The 22583-nt window shown below is 45.1% G+C and overlaps 1 protein-coding gene across 1 annotated transcript; it reads right to left on the bottom strand.

Annotated features, from left to right (window-relative positions):
• Positions 1–9940: 9940 nt before the first annotated feature.
• rdh10a (retinol dehydrogenase 10a) lies at positions 9941–22146 on the bottom strand. The gene is made up of 6 exons (XM_034108631.2): positions 21621–22146; positions 20897–21132; positions 15134–15232; positions 14139–14284; positions 12054–12185; positions 9941–11198 (listed from the first exon to the last, which is right to left on the bottom strand). The coding sequence occupies exons 1-6, from the start codon at positions 21904–21906 to the stop codon at positions 11075–11077; spliced, it is 1023 nt and encodes a 340-aa protein (XP_033964522.1). The 5' UTR covers positions 21907–22146; the 3' UTR covers positions 9941–11074.
• Positions 22147–22583: the final 437 nt, after the last annotated feature.

Below are 22583 nucleotides of genomic sequence, written 5' to 3'. Positions count from 1 at the left end.
GAACCAAGTTGGTGTTACGATAAAAAGCAATCGAGACAAAGCACCACGTCGTTTCTTCCCCCCCTGCTCAGTCTGACCCAGGTGAAAGTCTGACCTGACGGTATGTGAAGTGAACCTTGCCGCCCAAAATAGACCAGAATCAATGGAGCCGTGCAGCTTTTCCACGCCAGAGTTATTGATTTTCCCGTCAGGATGATGTGCGATCGACCCCTGACGTCCTCTAAAGTACAGCTGTATGAACAGGAGGCGAGATGCTGATGGGTCTGCTCGAGGTAAGCCAAAATACTGATAGTGTCTGTCTCCGAAGAGCAGTGCGGACACTTTGAAGTCTTTGCTAATTACTCACCAAAGAAGTGTACCTGCAGCAAAGACACCCCAGGGAGAAATACAGTTTACAGTAAAGCCGTAAGTTTCATGCAAAAAGTGCGCACTAGAAAATGTCAATATTAACACATGTTGTAACAAAGTCAAATTGTACGTTATATTTAGAATATGTGCACGTGTTTACCTTGCTGTTTACTCTTCTTTGGATTCAACAGATTACAGACTTTCGATCGGTGAATAAATTGAGTGAGAGAAATCAGGAAATGGAATAAGAAAGATCTGGTGTCTAAATGAAGACGTTTAAATAATGCATTGTCACTTTTTAGGACAGAGAATCAAAGCTTCTAAAAGGCTTGTAGAAATCTCCGTTTTTAGGATTTGTATGCGTGCATTTAAGTTCATTTGTATCAGTAACTTTTCCATAGTGCGTCTGACCTGAGATGTTCATCGGCATGACGACGCTGCTATGTCCGTGTGGCAAAATAAAGAGCCTTGAACAACCTGCGGTTTGATGCCTGGGGGTAAAACATCCAGCTCGTTAAAACGCTATATTTAGAATATGTTCACGTCTTTATCTCGCTGTCAACCAACCCTTCTTATAAGAGAACTGAAGCCTTTACCTATTCTGTCTTTAAAGCCACGAAACGACATGAATACAAGCCTCAGTCTGTTCGTGTTTTCAGCCCTTTCCACTTCTTTAGACTCATCAGTGAATAAGTTGAGCTTTCAGTTAAGAATCAGGAGATAAAAGAAGAAACCTACTTTTAGGTCTAGTGTCTAAATCAGGAGGTCAAACTCAATTTCATCGCGGCATTATGGTTGCACTCAAAGGGCCGGTTGTAACTTTAAGAATATATAAAAATACATATACAAATATTTAATATATATAAAATAATGTAATATATTACATTATTGCCTCTGCTTTGGATTATTATCAGATAGGGTAATAACTTCATAATGAACTACGTCTGAAAGCAGAAGGCTTGGACAAATAATTGCAAGTCTCTTCAGTGCGCATGTCACAAAAAAGAGATGCATTGTGGGACATGTAGTTTATGGGCAACGTGCTTCTGTAAAGCGGCATGTAATCGTATAATAAACTTATTTATTCTTGCAAGCTCTTGATGGCCACATACAAAGTGGAAAAGAGAATTAACTTTTCTTTTTTATTATAGAATATAAACAAGACGATATACAATATTCTGGATAATTAAAATAGAAAGTCAAAATACAACAGGGTCCAGGTATTGTATAAGAAAGGAGAAACTCAAACTATGTAGCACCTAAACTTAGATAGTCATGTCACAAAAGGATTTAAAAAGAAAAGCCAAATAATAAAAATTTAAAAAAGTGGAATTTTGGAGGAAAAAAATCGAATTCTGAGAAAAAGTCAAATTTGAGATGCATTGTGGGACATGTAGTTTATGGGCAACGTGCTTCTGTAAAGCGGCATGTAACCGAATAATAAACATATTATATTCTTTGCAAGCTCTTATGGGCCGGATTTGGCCCCCGGGCCTTGAGTTTGACACCCTGATCTAAATGAAGACATTTTAATAGCTAATGCATTGTCCCTTTGGTGGACAGATAATCAAAGCTTCTAATAGGCTTATAGACATGTTTGGGTATTTTTATGCGTGCACTTGTCTCAGTAACTTCTCCATAGTCAGTGTATAACCTGCAGTTATAGATTCAGTTTGAAGCCTGGGAGTAAAACATCCAGCTAACAAATATTTCCATCTATGTTAGTTGTATAAAATAGGTTAAGAAATCCTTCCAATGTTTTCTGATTATTGAAATATATGTTTGATATGAGTGTTGAGAGCTGTATCCATAAATCTCTTAATGTTGCCCTCAAAGTGCACCAGATTGATGCCTTTAACTTCAATTTAAAGAAAAACATCTTCCCGGGTGAGGGTGTGAGGTCATCACAAATAAAACAGGTTCACATAGGATACTAGATAAGTGTGCACACTCATTATGTACATTACACATTGTTCTTGGATTTGTTAACACTATAGTCCCTAATATATTTGTAGAAAGGCAGGAAATGGAATTAAATCGAGAAAAACTGTCAAAATCAATCATTTCTCTCACACTTGTATCACTTTCCAAAGTCTCCGCCATGTTTACAATCACCACTGGGCCCATCTTGTGACGTCACCGCCGCTATCGTCTGCAACTTCCGGTAGGCTCAGACGGCCGTTATTATTAAAAAATATTTTTTAATTTTGCATAATTAATTAATCAATAATTAAAATGATTTTAGCCATGAACAGGCACAATGATATGTAAGGAATGAAACTGCCATTTCATTTTGGCGCAAAAACATGCACTTCACTGGCACTTTAATACGCTATATTTAGAATATGTCCACGTCTTTATCTTGCTGTCAACCAACCCTTCTTATAAGAGGCCTTTACCTCTGCCGTCTTTAAAGCCACGAGACGACATGAAGACAAGCCTCAGTCTGTTCGTGTTTTCTGCAGTGTCAGAGTCCACTGCAGTGACTCATGCAGACAGCATCAGCTGCTGACTGACCCATAAACACCGTCTGACCCTGCTCTGACCTCTCAACGTGTTTACTTTGTGCTTCTATCGCTCATGTAGAGGCCGTGGAGCCGTCTGGACACCAGGGACAGACTCTGACACAACAGTTATGCCGGTCGAAAAGCCTGTGTGTAGTACTTTAAAATCACTTTGATTGCACGGTCTTTTAAGGAGCCTGTGAAATGTTTCAATAATGCGTTGAGTCTGTTTCTTCTCAAAGCTCGGACAGTGAAGTCGCCCGGCCGCGACCTGCAGGCAACGTGAAGAAACATCTGAAGCATGCGAGTCCAAAGCATCTCATCACGTCTGAATGGGAACAAGTAGGACTTCAAATCCGGTCAGCTGCAAGGAGAGGAATGATAGGGATGTTGTTGTTGTTGTTGTTGTTGTTGTTGTTGTTCTCTCAGACAGTAAAATAAACTGAGTTCAAACACAGAAGTACCAATGTTTCTATTTGGTCAGATGGGCAAAGAGCTTGATGTGGACAGATTAAAAAGAAGCATGTTGGTCATTTGATAAATCCCGTATACAATTGTTTTGCTAATACATTGTTTATTTATTTAAATTCTGTACGAAATGAACACAAAGAATGACTAGTTTCTTACTTCAGCTGCATGTCCCGTCTGTCGTTGAATCGGCCCATCATGAATCAATTCAACCCTTGTTCCAAATGGATTGGTTGAGCCCATATTTCACTCAAATAAGGTACTTTTTTATTCACTTTATTAGCCATTAAATCAATAAGAAGTGTCTTTTACTGTATCGTTAAGCTAGGCACAATATCTACATTACTTACTTAGTCTTTTTTTTTTTTTAAAGAGAGCTTAATGTGGACATAGTGTGTAAATAAGGGGCAGTTTCAAGATAAGTTTATTTTGGACATGTGCTCACGCTAATATTTGATATACTTTATTAATCCCTAAATAGGAATAGGAAATTGTTTCTCTAGGAGCAGTGCTGCCATTTATTTTTTTTGAACGATCCCGGGGAGCAGTGTGGGGAACGGTGCCTTGCTCAGGGACACCTCGGCAGCACTTGGTCTTGCCGGGACTTGAACTGGTGACCTTCCAGTTGCCGAGCCGAGTCCCTATCGCCTTCGCCACCACCGCCCTCAGTGCAGTTTCTTAACTTAATCTTCAAAATGGATTGTTTTTCCCAACATGTCTCTAATAAGTGACTTTATTAGCCATTCAATTAAACACGACGTCTGTGTCTTAAACTGTATTGGCTATGAAGTAAGTAAAGCACAACATGTACATTACTTTCTTTTATATATATTTTTTTTAACGTAATCTTCAAAATTGATTTATTTTCCCAAATTGAACTCTTTTCAGGAACTTTCCTACACTAACCACACATGCACTGTGTCCCCTCTCCTCTTCGGTGATCGTCACTTGTCATGTTTTATTTTCGTATTACGTGCTCGACTCAGTCTGCTGTAGATCCACTACAATGCCCCGTTCAGCCGACGCCCACATCTGAGGCTGCCTGAGTCACAATGAGACGAGGACGCTGATAGGCCGACACACCGATACGCTGATAGGCCGATACCGACACCAGCTTGACTCAGCTTGATCCGCTTTCCTGTCAGTCTCTTCTACATCAACATGTGTCCCCTCTTCTTCATGTCTCTTCTCATCAACATGTGTCCCCTCTTCTTCATGTCTCTTCCACATCAACATGTGTCCCCTCTTCTTCATGTCTCTTCTACATCAACATGTGTCCCCTCTTCTTCATGTCTCTTCTACATCAACATGTGTCCCCTCTTCTTCATGTCTCTTCTTCATCAACATGTGTCCCTCTTCTTCATGTCTCTTCCACATCAACATGTGTCCCCTCTTCTTCATGTCTCTTCTACATCAACATGTGTCCCTCTTCTTCATGTCTCTTCTACATCAACATGTGTCCCCTCTTCTTCATGTCTCTTCTACATCAACATGTGTCCCCTCTTCTCCATGTCTCTTCTACATCAACATGTGTCCCCTCTTCTTCACGTCTCTTCTACATCAACATGTGTCCCCTCTTCTTCATGTCTCTTCTACATCAACATGTGTCCCCCTCTTCTTCATGTCTCTTCTACATCAACATGTGTCCCCTCTTCTTCACGTCTCTTCTACAATCAACATGTGTCCCCTCTTCTCCATGTCTCTTCTAATCAGCATGTGTCCCCTCTTCTCCATGTCTCTTCTACATCAACATGTGTCCCCTCTTCTTCACGTCTCTTCTACATCAACATGTGTCCCCTCTTCTCCATGTCTCTTCTACATCAACATGTGTCCCCTCTTCTTCACGTCTCTTCTACATCAACATGTGTCCCCTCTTCTCCATGTCTCTTCTACATCAGCATGTGTCCCCTCTTCTCCATGTCTCTTCTACATCAACATGTGTCCCCTCTTCTTCACGTCTCTTCTACATCAACATGTGTCCCCTCTTCTCCATGTCTCTTCTACATCAACATGTGTCCCCTCTTCTTCATGTCTCTTCTACATCAACATGTGTCCCCTCTTCTTCATGTCTCTCTACATCAACATGTGTCCCCTCTTCTCCATGGCTCTTCTACATCAACATGTGTCCCCTCTTCTTCATGTCTCTTCTACATCAACATGTGTCCCCTCTTCTCCATGTCTCTTCTACATCAACATGTGTCCCCTCTTCTCCATGTCTCTTCTACATCAACATGTGTCCCCTCTTCTTCATGTCTCTTCTACATCAACCAGTGTCCCCTCTTCTTCATGTCTCTTCTACATCAACACGTGTCCCCTCTTCTTCATGTCTCTTCTACATCAACATGTGTCTCCCTCTTCTCCATGTCTCTTCTACATCAACATGTGTCCCCTCTTCTTCATGTCTCTTCTACATCAACATGTGTCCCCTCTTCTTCATGGCTCTTCTACATCAACATGTGTCCCCTCTTCTCCATGTCTCTTCTACATCAACATGTGTCCCCTCTTCTTCATGTCTCTTCTACATCAACACGTGTCCCCTCTTTCTTCATGTCTCTTCTACATCAACATGTGTCCCCTCTTCTTCATGGCTCTTCTACATCAACATGTGTCCCCTCTTCTCCACTGTCTCTTCTACATCAACATGTGTCCCCTCTTCTTCATGTCTCTTCCTACATTCAACATGTGTCCCCTCTCTTCATGTATCTTCTACATCAACATGTGTCTTCCTCTTCTTCCATGTCTCTTCTACTCAACATGGTCCCCTCCTCTTCATGTCTCTTCTACATCAACATGTGTCCCCTCTTCTTCAATGTCTCTTTCTACATCAACATGTGTCTCCTCTTCTCCATGTCTCTTCTACCTCAACATGGTCCCCTCTTCTTCATGTCTCTTCTACATCAACACGTGTCCCCTCTTCTTCACGTCTCTCTACATCAACATGTGTCCCCTCTTCTTCACTGTCTCTTCTACATCAACATGTGTCCCCTCTTCTTCACTGTCTCTTCTACAGTCAACATGTGTCCCCTCTTCTCCATGTCTCTTCTACATCAACATGTGTCCCCCTCTTCTCATGTCTCTTCTACATCAACATGTGTCCCCCTCTTCTTCATGTCTCTTCTACATCAACATGTGTCCCCTCTTCTTCATGTCTCTTCTACATCAAACATGTGTCCCCTCTTCTTCATGTCTCTTCTACATCAACATGTGTCCCCTCTTCTTCATTTCTCTTCTACATCAACATGTGTTCCCCTCTTCTCCCTGTCTCTTCTACATCAACACGTGTCCCCTCTTCTTCATGTCTCTTCTACATCAACACGTGTCCCCTCTTCTTCACGTCTCTTCTACATCAACACGTGTCCCCTCTTCTTCACGTCTCTTCTACTTCAACACGTGTCCCCTCTTCTTCACGTCTCTTCTACGTCAACACGTGTCCCCTCTTCTCCATGTCTCTTCTACGTCAACATGTGTCCCCTCTTCTTCATGTCTCTTCTACATCAACATGTGTCTCCCTCTTCTCCATGTCTCTTCTACATCAACATGTGTCCCCTCTTCTTCATGTCTCTTCTACATCAACATGTGTCCCCTCTTCTTCATGTCTCTTCTACATCAACATGTGTCCCCTCTTCTTCATGTCTCTTCTACATCAACATGTGTCCCCTCTTCTTCATGTCTCTTCTTCCATCAACATGTGTCCCCTCTTCTTCATGTCTCTTCTACATCAACATGTGTCCCCTCTTCTCATGTCTCTTCTACATCAACATGTGTCCCCTCTTCTTCATGTCTCTTCTACATCAACATGTGTCCCCTCTTCCTCAGTGTCTCTTCTACATCAACACTGTGTCCCCTCTTCTTCATGTCTCTTCTACATCAACACGTGTCCCCTCTTCTCCGTGTCTCTTCTACATCAACACGTGTCCCCTCTTCTTCATGTCTCTTCTACGTCAACACGTGTCCCCTCTTCTTCGTGTCTCTTCTACATCAACACGTGTCCCCTCTTCTTCATGTCTCTTCTACATCAACAGTGTCCCCTCTTCTTCATGTCTCTTCTACATCAACATGTGTCCCCTCTTCTTCATGTCTCTTCTACATCAACATGTGTCCCCTCTTCTCCATGTCTCTTCTACATCAACATGTGTCCCCTCTTCTTCATGTCTCTTCTATATCAACATGTGTCCCCTCTTCTCATGTCTCTTCTACATCAACATGTGTCCCCTCTTCTCCATGTCTCTTCTACTATCAACATGTGTCCCCTCTTCTCATGTCTCTTCTACATCAACATGTGTCCCCTCTTCTCCATGTCTCTTCTACATCAACATGTGTCCCCTCTTCTCCATGTCTCTTCTACATCAACATGTGTCCCCTCTTCTCCATGTCTCTTCTACATCAACATGTGTCCCCTCTTCTCCATGTCTCTTCTACATCAACATGTGTCCCCTCTTCTTCCATGTCTCTTCTACATCAACATGTGTCCCCTCTTCTCATGTCTCTTCTACATCAACATGTGTCCCCTCTTCTTCATGTCTCTTCTACATCAACATGTGTCCCCTCTTCTTCATGTCTCTTCTACATCAACATGTGTCCCCTCTTCTTCATGTCTCTTCTACATCAACATGTGTCCCCTCTTCTTCATGTCTCTTCTACATCAACATGTGTCCCCTCTTCTTCATGTCTCTTCTACATCAACATGTGTCCCCTCTTCTTCATGTCTCTTCTACATCAACATGTGTCCCCTCTTCTTCATGTCTCTTCTACATCAACATGTGTCCCCTCTTCTTCATGTCTCTTCTACATCAACATGTGTCCCCTCTTCTCCATGTCTCTTCTACATCAACATGTGTCCCCTCTTCTTCATGTCTCTTCTACATCAACATGTGTCCCCTCTTCTCCATGTCTCTTCTACATCAACATGTGTCCCCTCTTCTCCATGTCTCTTCTACATCAACATGTGTCCCCTCTTCTTCATGTCTCTTCTACATCAACATGTGTCCCCTCTTCTTCATGTCTCTTCTACATCAACATGTGTCCCCTCTTCTCATGTCTCTTCTACATCAACACGTGTCCCCTCTTCTTCATGTCTCTTCTACATCAACATGTGTCCCCTCTTCTTCATGTCTCTTCTACATCAACATGTGTCCCCTCTTCTTCCATGTCTCTTCTACATCAACATGTGTCCCCTCTTCTTCATGTCTCTTCTACATCAACATGTGTCCCCTCTTCTTCATGTCTCTTCTACATCAACATGTGTCCCCTCTTCTCCATGTCTCTTCTACATCAACATGTGTCCCCTCTTCTTCATGTCTCTTCTACATCAACATGTGTCCCCTCTTCTCCATGTCTCTCTACATCAACATGTGTCCCCTCTTCTTCATGTCTCTTCTACATCAACATGTGTCCCCTCTTCTCCATGTCTCTTCTACATCAACATGTGTCCCTCTCTTCCTCATGTCTCTTCTACATATACATGTGTCCCCTCTTCTTCATGTCTCCTCTACATCAACATGTGTCCCCTCTTCTTCATGTCTCTTCTACATCAACATGTGTCCCCTCTTCTCCATGTCTCTTCTACATCAACATGTGTCCTCTCTTCTTCATGTCTCTTCTACATCAACATGTGTCCCTCTCTATTCTACATCCAACATGTGTCCCCTCTTCTTCATGTCTCTTCTACATCAACATGTGTCCCCTCTTCTCATGTCTCTTCTACATCAACATGTGTCCCCTCTTCTTCATGTCTCTTCTACATCAACATGTGTCCCCTCTTCTTCATGTCTCTTCTACATCAACATGTGTCCCCTCTTCTTCATGTCTCTTCTACATCAACATGTGTCCCCTCTTCTTCATGTCTCTTCTACATCAACATGTGTCCCCTCTTCTTGTCTCTTCTACATCAACATGTGTCCCCTCTTCTTGTCTCTTCTACATCAACATGTGTCCCCTCTTCTTCATGTCTCTTCTACATCAACATGTGTCCCCTCTTCTCCATGTCTCTTCTACATCAACATGTGTCCCCTCTTCTCATGTCTCTTCTACATCAACATGTGTCCCCTCTTCTTCATGTCTCTTCTACATCAGCATGTGTCCCCTCTTCTTCATGTCTCTTCTACATCAACATGTGTCCCCTCTTCTTCATGTCTCTTCTACATCAACATGTGTCCCCTCTTCTACATGTCTCTTCTACATCAACATGTGTCCCCTCTGTGGAAAGAGACTCTGAAAGTTTCAGGAACAAAGATTTTCTCTCTTTTTGATCCATTTCTATAAAAACCTGTCAATAAGCTGATCAGATTTTGGCCACTTTGTGATGTCATAACGATGTGTTGTCTTGGTAACCATTAGCCAATCAGCAACAAGGTAACCCCCCCTTATCACCTGAACCTCCTCTAGAGCTCCATTGAGTTCTTTGTAACCAAATCTCTCTTTCATCTAAAGTCACAGACAGAGAATCAGCACTTTGGAAACAGGTCTGAAACAGAGGGGATTATGGGTAATGCTGCAATGATCTGTTTGGTGTTTCAGCCAATCAGAGACAGGCTCTGGATATATCTGAGACCTGTGATATACAGATGAAAACAGTCCTTTAAATGAGTGTACAGCATTTCTGTCAAAAACCACACACCATGTAATAATCTAAATCACTTTTATTAATTTAAGTTAGGTAGAGACACTGAACATTGGAACCACATTTTGCTCGGCTATGGAGCGGTCTTCAGAAAAAAATTACAAAAAAGAGGCGTATGTCATACTGTCAAAAAAAGAAATGGCAAAAATTAAGAGGTAGAGAATTTAGGCTCATCGCTGTGACGGGGGGGGGGACGGGGGGACGGGACCTACTGGAATGTCGTTGAAATTCAAAAACTCGTCGTCCCAAAAGGTATATAAAATATTCATACATCAAATATGGTGAGACAGCCACCTCGACAACATTTAGACATTTAACGGGACAGTTAGTGTTACTGGGACAGCCTTTTTTTTTTTTTTAACAAATAATATTGGTAACAGATAAATGTACAATATAAACACCACAGATCTGGAAAATAAACACATCTCTCGGTTCCTCCCCCGACGCGGGAGCGACTGCTCGTTCAACCTCGCATGCTTTCTCACACACCTGAAATAAAATGGAGATTTCAGCCACAATCTGGCCGTGAAACGTCCCGTCAGGAACGCGTGGACTTCAACACGTGTGTCGGTGATTTAACAACACGGAGTTACGGCGATGTCTTTATCTTTAAACCGTCGGTAAGCTGCATGTCCTGAAAGAGCCCCGGGAGACTTTGAAATGCTGCGTCCCCGCCCCCCACACAGCGCGCGCGCCGTGTGGGGGGCGATCTGAATTACAGTGCATGTCTACAAAAATAAAACAAAAGTGAAAAACATGTTTTACTGTCTGTACAGTAACATACTGTATATTTCCACAAGGACACTAGTAAGGCTGGTGACTACATTACGTAAATAGTTAATTATAGGAAAGCTTTTTCTGTATGATTTCAAAAGACTAGTGACACGGTATACAGGTGTTGGTTTCTTTAAACTTACAAAAAAAAGACAAAACAATGTCAAATAAATCCTTTGTGTCGAACACAGCTTTCTTTGTTCCGGAAGAACGATATGGTAAACCTTTGCATCTGCTCAATGCAAGTGCACCAGTCTAATTCAGTCCCTCCTCCTCTTCCTCCTTTCCCCTTCTTCATCCTCAGTGGTTGTTTCCTCATGCAGGTTTATGTGCCTCTGGTCGCGTGGCAAACGGCGCCTCCTTAGATCCCGTTCTTCGCCTCGTTGTTGTTCATCGCCTCCTTCCTCTGAGCCAGAAACGGGTACATGCACTTGTCGGCGCCCAAAAACCGGTACATGCAGACGATGGCCTCGAAGGGGAGGATGCTGCAGAGAAAGGTCAGAGGTCAGATTCGCAGACAGACAGCGTATGGTTTTAAACGTCCTCATTGACCCTTCCTTTTATTCATTATCGTACTAAACGTATTCGTGTCGTTGTGCTTCGAACCCGTTCAGCGGTAGTTTCACACGTATCTCGTCATGTTCTGAATATCCTCAGACATGTGTTGTTGATATCGGGCTATATGAATACATCTGGATTGAATGGTGCGCATAGGGCGGGTTCTGAAAGGGACTACTTTCCAGGTGGTGCTCCAACAAGTCCTTTCTCGCCTCTACCTGGTCTGTGTCCTCATGTTAACCTTAATGTACAAATCCACTTATCTTAACACTCAGATTAATCTTAACAAAGCTATAAGTGTGAGTGTTGTGACTTAAGCTGAGCGGCGGTGATATTCTTCTAAACATTTAACAAACTGATTCAATCTTACATTACAGCTCCAGTCCTAACGCTTTTATGTTATGTGAAAAAAGCCACTTATAATTAAATTGAAATAGTTATCCCTTAATCTTCATTTTCCACTAAGTGTCATGCGGTAGTCTCCACGTAGCTGGCTTTATTTAACCCATTTCTTTGTCCAAGACTAAATCTATTATAGTTACCTATGTATTTTCTTTTAATATAGTCAACAGTGTGTTTAATATTATCTTAATTCTACACATCCCATCTCTTTTGAGCTCTCAATTGTTTTATTATTTGGACTTTGATTTTGAAGGGTCCCCACTTGCAGGAGGCTTAGTTTCAGGCACAGGAAATGAGTGTACTTCGTCCTTGTTTGGCAGCTTGCATGTCAGCCCCCTTCATACTTCTTGCAATGAACTTTACAGACTCCCGAAGCTCACCTTTTCATGAAGTTGACCATATAGACGATGCGAGGCGTGCAGATCATGGGCTGGTCGGTGAGGATGGCCCTCATCGACTGCTTCACACAGAACTCTGGCTTCAGGGGGGGGAGGAAAGGCTCGAACTCCTTCCTGTGGGCAGAACGTCCGTCAGTCAAAAAGTCACGAAACTCAACATGTAGTGCGTCTGTTTTTCTAGTGTTTTGTCCTTTTAGTTGCGTCTGTCACAAAGTAAACGGTACACGGTAAATGGACTGTACTTATATAGCGCTGTATCCAGTCTTTAAGACCCCGCAAAGCGCTTTACATGTCGTTCACACCCGTCAGAGCAGTGCATGTTGCTCTGGGGCAGGGGTGTCAAACTCAATTTCATCGTGGGCCACATTAGAATTATGGTTGCACTCAAAGGGCCGGTGGTAACTTTAAGACTATATAAATATACATAGCTAAATATACATAATAAATATAAAATAATGTATTATTTATTTTACAATATCTCCTCTGCATTGGATTGTTATCGGATAGGGTTATAAATTCATAATTAACTACGTCTGAAAGCAGAAGGCTAGGGAAAATAATTGCAAGTCTCTTCAGTGAGCATTGTCACACAATGAGATGCATTGTGGGACATGTAGTTTATGGGCAACGTTCTCCTGTAAAGCGGCACGTAACATTATAATAAACTTATATTCTTTGCAAGCTCTTGTGGGCCACATAAAATGAAGTGGCGAGCCGGATTTGGCCCCCGGGCCTTGAGTTCGACACCCCTGCTCTAGGGCCTAACATTCACACACCGTTGGCCATCGGGAGAAACTCGGGGTAAGTATCTCGCCCAAGGATACATCGACATGTTGACGACATGTTGACTGCATGGGCTGGGATCGAACCCACGACCTTCCGGTTGAAAGACGACCGCACTCCCTCGCAGCCACAGTCGCACAAGGGACGTCTTCGGCTTGATTTGTTGTTTGTTTGTTTGTTTGCAGGATTACGGAAACACGACTTGCGGGATTGTCATGAAACTTAAAGGTGGGGTGGAAAGGTGGAAGGCTGACAGGCAGGTAGGCCATCCAGTTACTTTAGCCGGGCCGGCTCAGATGATTGGTCGTGCTTTTTACAGCGCTACGGCTTCCAGAGATGATATTTTTTTATGGATTTGTTGTCAAAGCACTTAAGATATTCATTGCTATCGGGATGTTAAAGGTGGGGTAGGTAAGTTTCAGAAACCGGCTCGAGATACACTTTTTGTTATATTCCATGGAATGCTCTTAACATCCCGATAGCAATGAATATCTGAAGCGCTTTGACAAAAAATCCATAACAAAATGTCATCTGTAGAAGCCGTGGCGCTGTGAAAAGTACAACCAATCCGTTGAGCCGGCCGGCTAATCGGATTGGATGACCTACCTGCCTGTCAGCCTTCCATCGGGGCACAAACTTATTTCGTGCCCTCATTGGTCATGTGTGCGTTCGTGTGTGTTGGAGGAGGGGCTCTGTGAGGAAGTGGCAGATTTTCTCCGGTTGTGTATTTTCAAATTCTAGCGATCTCGAGCCGGTTTCTCAAACTTACCTACCCCTCCTTTAAAGAGAGCGTGTAGCACAAGCTAAAGAATAACATAATGCATGTTGAGGCCGATCTGGGTTAAGGAAGGAGATGCCCTTATCCAGTTTTAACATCTTGCCTTAGCGAATGTCTTCACTTTCTTATTGTGAAGCCGACAAAGAGTTGCATTTTTGTAGGAAAGAAAGTTAAATGATTCAGAACCTGGAGTGCAAACGGCTTTGGCTTCGTGTCGTTATCCTTAAATAAAGTGATGCCGGTTAGAAAGGCTGAAATGTTGAGGCACGGTGAAGCTGCCTGCTGACTGCAACCATTAAACAAAGTGGGGACTATTACAGCAGAACGAGGGGGGGGGGGGGTGCACCTGTTGGTAAAGTATCTCCTGGGAAAGTCTCTGTTTAAGCAGACTTGTACAAATGACTGTGCTGCTTTAAACTCTGAAGAAGGTGCTTCCGAGGAGGCTAGAGAAGCCAGATGCAGAGAGCTTCTACACAAGCGGAGTTAAAGTGTGTGAGGAGGCTGACCTTATCCGGCAGCCTTTGAACATCCCCGTGTCCACCAGGTAGGGACACACCAGAGTCATGTTGATGCCCTCCTTCTCCGAGGCTTTTATCTCGTGGCTGAGCGACTCGTGGAACCCGATGGCACCGAACTTACTGGCGCAGTAATCCTGAGGGAGGAGAGAGAACAGGTTAGGCCAGGCAGAACATTATCAGACATGCCCCGGGCTTCTCTGTGCTGTTAATGATACAGCGGGCTACAGTTTCATTAGCATTCTTCCGCGCTGCATCAGGAGACCGCTGGGAGGTTTTGATGTGGTCCGCCGGCGTGGACATAATCTTTCTTCCAAGGCAAACACAGATGCATGTCGATAAACGCGGGGAGGATAAAGAGACTCGACTGTGCCCGCATGACACACGAGGCTTTAGTTCCCTGGAATTAATGTCTGAAAACACAGCCGAGGCTTTTCCAGGAAGTATAATAGCTGCAGAGAAACTGACTAAGTCCTTTGAAGGCAGCGGACTTAATCATCGTGGAGGAATGGTTCGGAAAGCAAAGCAGAAGGCGCAGCTATGAAAACAGACGCGGTCCCTGTAGGCCGTCTGAAAGTGACACTGAAATCTCCAAATAAGAACCGCAAGTTACGGAGACGAATGACTCCACTTAATATTTTAATATGCATTACAATAACAAGCAGGCGGGGGACACTATAGGAGGGGGGACACTGTCCTCCGGGCGCTGCTGTGAGCTGAATACTGAGCGTTGTTCACAAAGCCGTGATGAAGATGTCTCGCTGCCTCGGGAGCTGTCAGAGCCCAATAGGGCCCCCCCCCCCCCCCCCGCTGCAGATTGAAATCTATAAGAGGCTCCCCAATGCTCATCTGTGTCCCTTAATTTAACGGGTGGGGGGACGACTTAGAGAAAGGGGGCCTGACCTCGCTCTGCAGAAAAAGCTCTGGTTTTTGGATGGTGGGAACGCCGGGATGTGTGTGTGTGTGTGTGTGTGTGTGTCACTAACCTCCACTCCAGCTGTGCTGAATAAACCCAGGGAGCTGGCAACCGTCACAATGTGGCCGTGATTCAGCTCCAGCATCTTGGGGAGGAAGGCCTTGGTGGTCTGAGGGAGACAGAAGGGAGAGGAAGGTTAGTTGGTCTGTGCCAAAGCCCTTTGATCCCCTCGTATCCCCCCTCTTCTCCATGGTGATGCACGGAGACGCGTCTGAATGAGAATTCATAACACGCACAACAGAATATAATCCGACGGAGCTGCAGGGTCGTAAAAGCTTCATCGCAATATGATTTTACAGCCGGGGTTTTCGGACAATGTTAGAATGCTTGCCGATCGAAAGTCAGGCAATCAACGTAACTCACTTAGGTTTGTATCAACACAACGACAATTCGCTTTGACAAGTGGAATAACACATCTGCGTTGAGGAGGTACATTTGGATTGAATCGAGGAAACTGAGAATTACAAATTAAAGGCACATCTTAAAACTGTTATGCATCAGCATTTTACTTTCGCGTCATCTGATTGGATCCTCGTGTTCCATTGATAGATCCTCTCAAATGTTCCGTACGCCCAACCCCCCTGAATGCAGCACACGTGCCCGTTCCAGCCAATGGTATCCAACGTAAAACTAACGCGTGTATCCGCCCTGTAATTCAGATAAGCTCCAAATCTCTTCCACAAAGTTTAAAGAATATCAAGCCGACATTTTGTTCTGTAATCCTGCCGACGAACTGAACCGAAACACAACCTGTCGGCAGGGAGGGAGGAGGGGAAAGCTTTTCTCCTTTGTGCTAGGTGTGAATTGGATGTTGAAGGAAGTGTGAGGGTTTTCCTTTCTGCAGGTATCCACTGAACAAACGTGTGTGTGTGTGTGTGTGTGTGTGTGTGTGTGTGTGTGCGTGTGTGTGTGCGTGTGTGTGTGCTCGCTCGCTGCTGTACAATCTGTTCTTTTCCCACACAGATCTGGTGAGCCTGGCTCTAAAGACTTGGTGACAACGCCGATCACAGGCCTCCGTTCACTCGACAACAACAAAGCCCAGCCTCTGGTCTCTCAGCACAATCGGCAGCGGACCAATCGGCAGCCAGGTGAGCGCCGAGAGATGAAAGGGCTTCGTCCACGTGAGAGGTGAGAGCAGCCGCCCAGCAGAGCAGACTCAGAGACTGCCATGAACTTACAGATCCATTCCTCGTGCTGCTGACTTTGGACTCCGCATGAGCCAATCAGCAGGTGCGACATGTGACAGCAACGACAGGAACTGACCAATCACTCTCCCCGCAGGAGGTCCACAAACAAACAGCAGGCCTTTTGTTGCTCGCACTGCGACATCTATTCAGGTCAGATGTGTGCTGCCGGAGTGACGAACAATGCGTGGAGCCGGCAACACCCTTTCTCCTGTCACTGAAGACAGGAGGATGCTAGAAACTGTGGCCTTAATATCCTCCACTCAGCCCTTACAGATCTACTTAATACCAATAAGTAAACGTCTACAGATTGTGAGTTTTTATCACTTTGGGTTTTCTTATTACCTTTGACAGTTTTATTCCTAGTTTCTAATAATGGCGTGGTCGTATAACGGTTTCATTGGTTGAGCAGGGAGCAGAGAAATGATCCAGTAAACATGTGGAGCGTGGTACCAGGTAGTACAGCCACTGGTAGGGAGGAACAGCCTCATTAAAACTGCAACCAGAGATTAACGGCATCGGACCGGCTGACTCCGTCCTCCCTGCATCGGGATTGAACCGGAGTACGTCAGATCTACGCGGAGAAGCGGAGCACGATGACTTCATCTCTACTGCAAGCTACAGAATCACTGATCTGACTGCCGAGGTGGCTCGGAACAAAGAGAAGCTGCAGAGGAACCTCCTGGAGCTCACCGAGTACACACACATGCTGAAGATCAGACATCTGTACTTTTTCAGGAAATACATTTTGTAAAACGTACTCAAGTCGTCAAAGGCTGAGAGGCCCAGCGAGAGGAGAACCGGGGCAGAAGCTGAGGAAGGTTCTGTGGATGTTGCGTGCAATCGAAGCCTTAACTTCAGATATGACTTCGTATATTTATAAATATAAGTGACTGCAGCCAAAGTTTCCCGCTCCCACTGAAACCCATGACTCGATCTGGCACAGCGCTGCACGGCCAGAGCCAGCAGTCGAGATACAACTGGACAATTCTGCTGATTCGGGTCTAAAAATAACCGGGAGTGATGGAGGGAAGGACGGTGGTGGAGCGCTCCCACCCTCCTCTGATGTCCCGCTTCTCATGGCAGCTCTGGCATGTGGGTATGACCCGCGCTGACCTCTCAGACACAAAATGTGTGAAGGCAACCAGGCGCTCGTGTCTTACATCAGAGCGGCCGTAATTGGGTCTCAACGCTCCCTTGTTCCGCTAAATTACCCGCTGACACAGCCGGGCCTCCTTGCCCTATGTGCGGGTGCTTCTGCCCGCTGCAACCCCTAATTGGTGCGTGCCCCCAGGAGCATTTAAGCCACACAAAGCTTCTTGCAGCTGGGGTGTCAGGCTGCATTAGTGCGAGCGCCTGACCAACAGGAATATGAACAAAATATTGGCCTTTTCGTAGCACCAGATGGCCGTTTAATTGGGCTGACTTCTCCCCGGACGAGAGGGAGACAACGCCTGAGCTCGTCTGATCCGAAGACACAGAGGAATTTGAGTGGGTTGCGTCTACAGGGGGATGGACGCCGAGCGGTCCTGTTGTGGTGGCCGTGCTGGGCATAAGCCCCCTGATGGGGAGACAACTGGTTTACCTGAGGGCACCCACAGCGGGGGAAGTGTCTGCACCCTCAACTCAAGTGGTAAAACATCTGAAAATAGTGAAAAATGTTCACCTCGATGCTCAAAGTCCAAGATATGTCTTTAAAAGTCTCTGAATTTTGTCCCCAAACTCAAATATTTTCACTTTAATATGAAACTAAACTTTAAAGGCTACGGTCAGAATTCTCTTTAGGTTTTTAACATAAATTAAGTCTTTCTCTGGTTCAACGCACACGGTTAAGATATGTTCTTGAAACAATAGCTCAGAGGAAATAAAAGCCACGTGTGAATGTACTAGAAGTTCAGAATGATTAAACCAATTAAAATCTTCCTCCTAAATGCCAAGATATCCACGTCTAAGCGATGGAATAACCGACTTCTCTTTACCCCTTTACCCCCTCCCTGAGATGTGAACAGGTACAGGAGAAACCCAACATGTCCCCGCTGTATCGAGGGCTACAGGTGCACCAATCTAAGGAGGGGGGGGGGCATATAAAACCAGTGAAGTAGGACCCTTCTGCCTGGCTGCCTCCTTTCTCCGGCTCCAGCAGGAATGCGCCTGCAGAACTTGGCTCCTGTCGCCTGGCATCTTGTCAAACTGATCCGCAGACAAGAAAGCAATTGTCAAATAAAGTGGGTCAGCAGCAGCTTACCATTACCCTCTCTGTGGATAGGAAGCCACTGCCTTCCTTCCTTCCTTCCTCGTTTCCTCTGCTCTTTTCCCGCCATGTCACCGTGGAGCGCTCGTGCTCTCGTGTAACCCAGAGAGAGGATGCTGCTGCTGCTCATCGTGGCCAAAAACCACCTGTTGGGTAACCGGCTCAAGATGCACGGGATGATTCCCTTTCATTCCCCTACACACACACACACACACACACACACACACACACACACACACTCTCTAATCCTCAATCTGTGGTGACACTCGCTGAGGCACATTCCCCGTCGTAGAAACAAAACAACACCAGCTGGACCAATCATAGCATCATAAACTAATTAAATGTTATGGCCCCGTCTCATTAAAGCTGAAGGAAGAGAGGTGTGTGTGTGTGTGTGTGTGTGTGTGTGTGTGTGTGTGTGTGCCAGCTCTACACACACACACACACACACCTATCTATGCTACACTATCCACCCGATGTAAGCGTTCTTGTTTTGCGCTTGAGAAACGGGAAACTTTAATAATTGTCTCGAAGGAAAGCCGAGCAGTCTTGGAAGTTGACATCGCCGCTCTGATGTCTCGCTGAATACGAAAAGACCTCTTCTATGACGCTGAAGCATGAAGAGATAACTGAGAAGAAGACAAAGGAAGTAGAAAGACTTTCATCATGTCAGCGAGCAGCTAAATAAACACTTCAAACTTGTATGGCTCTAAACGGAGCGTATTAGTTGAGTCATAAACCACAATAAGCCCTTTTTAAAAGCCTCTTGTTGAGGCGCTGAATCAAAGGTTTGTGTAACGTGCCACCTGAATGCCTGAGTGTGTGTGTGTGTGTGTGTGTGTGTGAGGGAGGAAAGTGGACAGGTCCCTGTTAGTCTAAGCTCCATTCATCCCGCTTGTGTCTTTAATGAACCACATCCTCTCTTCTGCCTGTCGCCATTCATTAAGTGCTCCTTTCATCTGCCACCCCCCCCCCACCCCCGACCCCTTCAAGAAACCACGCTCTCGTCTCCACAGAATATGGGAGAACACAGACCCCCATTAAAAAATTCTAAATCTGCCACTGGATCCTGACTCCCAGTCGCGGCTGTGAGAGAACGAGGAGATGGCCAGCAGAGAGGCGCTGAAAGCAGCCTGACTGACTCGAGAGCTTCAATCAGGGGGCTTCACATCATCATCCGCTCCAGGACACACGTCGCTCAAATCGTCACGGATACAAAGATGGACTGCACAGACCCACATTTCCAATTTGTGCCCAATCACAATAAGTCCGACAGAGGAAAGCAATCGATGGTGTGAGGCGCTTCAATGCTAAGCAATCAAGTCCCACCGGTAAGGCTTCTCGATGGAGTCCTTGGAGCTGAGAGTCTTCCCCTTTAAAAACACATGCACTAGCACTTCAGAGCATGCTTAACTAAAGTGCAGCACAGTCACTCCATCAAGTCCACGTAGCCTCTCAGATAAGTATTCACACTGAACCAGAGCCAGAGAGCAGAACCCGATCCGTCCCACGCACACAGCCTCCATCACGCAGGTTAGATCTGTGCACGTCTCCGCGGGCTGACATACCTCGGGATCTGCGTCTGCACGATGCCAGACTTTAGAAAGGACACACTCGTGACTTTCCTCCGACAGAATGAAACTACATTCAAAGCCAGCGAAGGCTTCTTAATACCGTCTGTAACACGGGGTGTCAAACTCAATTCCATCCCGGGCCACATCAGCATTATAGTGGCACTCAAAGGGCCGGTTTTACATTTTAATATAATATATATTAAATAATGTATTATATTACATTGCTGGCCCTGCATTGGATTATTATCAGTTCTGGTAATATCTTCTACGTCTGAAAGTCGAGGGCAAACAATTGAAAGCAAATATTCAACAATAACACCGATTGTATTGTATATTATATTCTTAGCCAGCTCTTGCGGGCCACGTACAATTAGGTCGCGGGCCGGATTTGGCCCCCGGGCCTTGAGTTTGACACCCCTGCCTTAGAGTCTTCAGTTTTATGAATGGAAACATCAGTGTGGCATCTCATTTGATGAAGCTCGTCTAAATCCACACTTCACATGCTTTTGTTGCCTCTTTTCAGTTAAGTGTGCACGCACCAGGGACAGCTTCATCCCAAGGCCATAAGACGGTTAAACACCTGAACATCCACAACATCTGTTTGCAACTTATATCAATATTCCAATTACTTGTATATCCACTATTCTGCCCCATTTCTATTATCTGTTGTATTGTGTTCTGTTGGCGGAGCCCGTGACCTCAGACTTTGAACACATGCCAATAAAAGCCTTGCATCTTGAAAAGAAAGGCTTGATCTCGCTCACCCAGAAGTGCGCGTGGCAGTTGACCACCATGGTGCGCTCGATCAGTTCATCGGGGCACTCCAGGAGGTGGTGTCCGGAGACCACGCCGGCGTTGTTGATCAGTATGTCCACGTTTCCCACGTCTCGCCGCACCTTGTCAGCTGTGGCGTACACATGCTCACGCTTCCCCACGTCACACACATAGGTGTAGACCTGCGGCTGGAAAGGGGGGACCTCCTCGACCCCTCCAACCGGTCCTGAGGGGGGAGAGGAGACAAAGTGTGTCAACAGGCTGCTTCCAACTGATTTGTGATTTACTTTAGGGACATCACGTGGGTTTAAGAGGAGGGAGGGTTGGTGATTTCTGAGTGCGTATACATGATTGAATTTCAGAGGGATTAGGAAGTCCCTTTTCAGCAACATAAAAGCTCATTTTAACAGTTTGTTTAGCCTTAACAATCTGACAGAAATACAGAAATACTACTATCCTTGAAATATGTTTTCCACACTGCATAAGCCACAAAGAATTTGACCTAGTTTCCCTGAACATGTTTGAGTTTTAGAGGGATTAAGATGTTCAGGAATTTCGAGCAATAAAAAAAGTGATTTTAACAGTGTTTAAGACGTGTGGTATGTCTGTAGACTGGACACACACACACACACACACACACACACAGTCATATTTGTACACAACTCCCATGATTTCCCACACTGCAAAAAAACCGATAACATCCTAATTCCTTACCGTCCTTGGCGGTGGGATTGTCCAGCTCGTGGTAAATCTGCCTCACCATCTCGGCTGTTTCCTCGTTGCTCTGGCTGTTAATGTCCCAAAGCACCAGGATGGCTCTTCTCCGGGCAAACTCTTTGGCGAAGAGCCGTCCGAGGCCACTTCCAGCCCCGGTGATTACGCACACCTGTCCGGCCACACTCTTCTCCTTCGGTCGCACCACCCATTTACAGCCGGCTGTTACAAAAGCCCACAGCACCTTGAGAATCACCACGAAGAACTCCGCGAGAAGGATCATCATCTTGGTCGCAAGCAGTCAATGAAGCGGCGGAGAATGGAGGGTCCTTCTTCTGTTAAACCTGAGTGCAGCAGATGCCGGGTTGAAAACTTGCAGCACAGGTAGAAAGTGTGGAGCGAGAGAGAGTTGAGATGCAGTCCAGTTGCACTGACTTCTGAGCCACGATCCTCCCACTTCCTCGGCTACTCCTCATCTCATCCTCTCCAGCATCTCCCCTGCTATTTATCCAGTCCTCCCATCACCGAGCACCCAATAGGAGGCAGACTCAGAGTCACAGCGAAGCTCCATACATTACACTGAGAGGTGATGTAACCCAGCAGATTTACACTCATCTGATGCGAGCCCCCCCCCCCCCCCCCCCCCCCAATGAAACATCCCAGAGGAAGATTAGAGTAAGCCACTGCTGCATTTATAATTATCTGTTGACTTTTATTATGAAACAAAGTCATTTAGCCTTTCATACATTAAAATGCTCAAATATGGCTTTAGACGACAATTGCATACCTTTTTTTTAAGCTATTTTTATTTTTTTGATTAGTTATATGATCAAAATTTGGATTTTAAGAACATTGTATATTCTCATACCGAGTTTTTCCACCGTGACAGAAATGCAGGCCACACCACAGTGCAGGTCAATGTCCGTCCAATGTTCTTTAAAGAATAACCGCACTTTTGGTCAT

Source organism: Pseudochaenichthys georgianus, chromosome 20, assembly GCF_902827115.2.
Source record: "Pseudochaenichthys georgianus chromosome 20, fPseGeo1.2, whole genome shotgun sequence".
In the NCBI taxonomy this organism is placed as follows: Eukaryota; Metazoa; Chordata; class Actinopteri; order Perciformes; family Channichthyidae; genus Pseudochaenichthys; species Pseudochaenichthys georgianus.
Note: the sequence above shows the minus strand (reverse complement) of the source record. Positions and strands in the feature narration are given on the sequence as shown.

Bases quoted from the DNA above. Each gene is read 5' to 3' on its own strand.
- rdh10a (XM_034108631.2), bottom strand. From the start codon at position 21,906: ATGATGATCCTTCTCGCGGAGTTCTTCGTGGTGATTCTCAAGGTGCTG. The intron at 15,233-20,896 runs GTGAGCGAGATC...TGTCTCCCTCAG, and splicing joins ACTGCCACGCGCACTTCTGG to ACCACCAAGGCCTTCCTCCC. The intron at 12,186-14,138 runs GTCAGCCTCCTC...TTCTGCCCACAG, and splicing joins TTCAAAGGCTGCCGGATAAG to GAAGGAGTTCGAGCCTTTCC.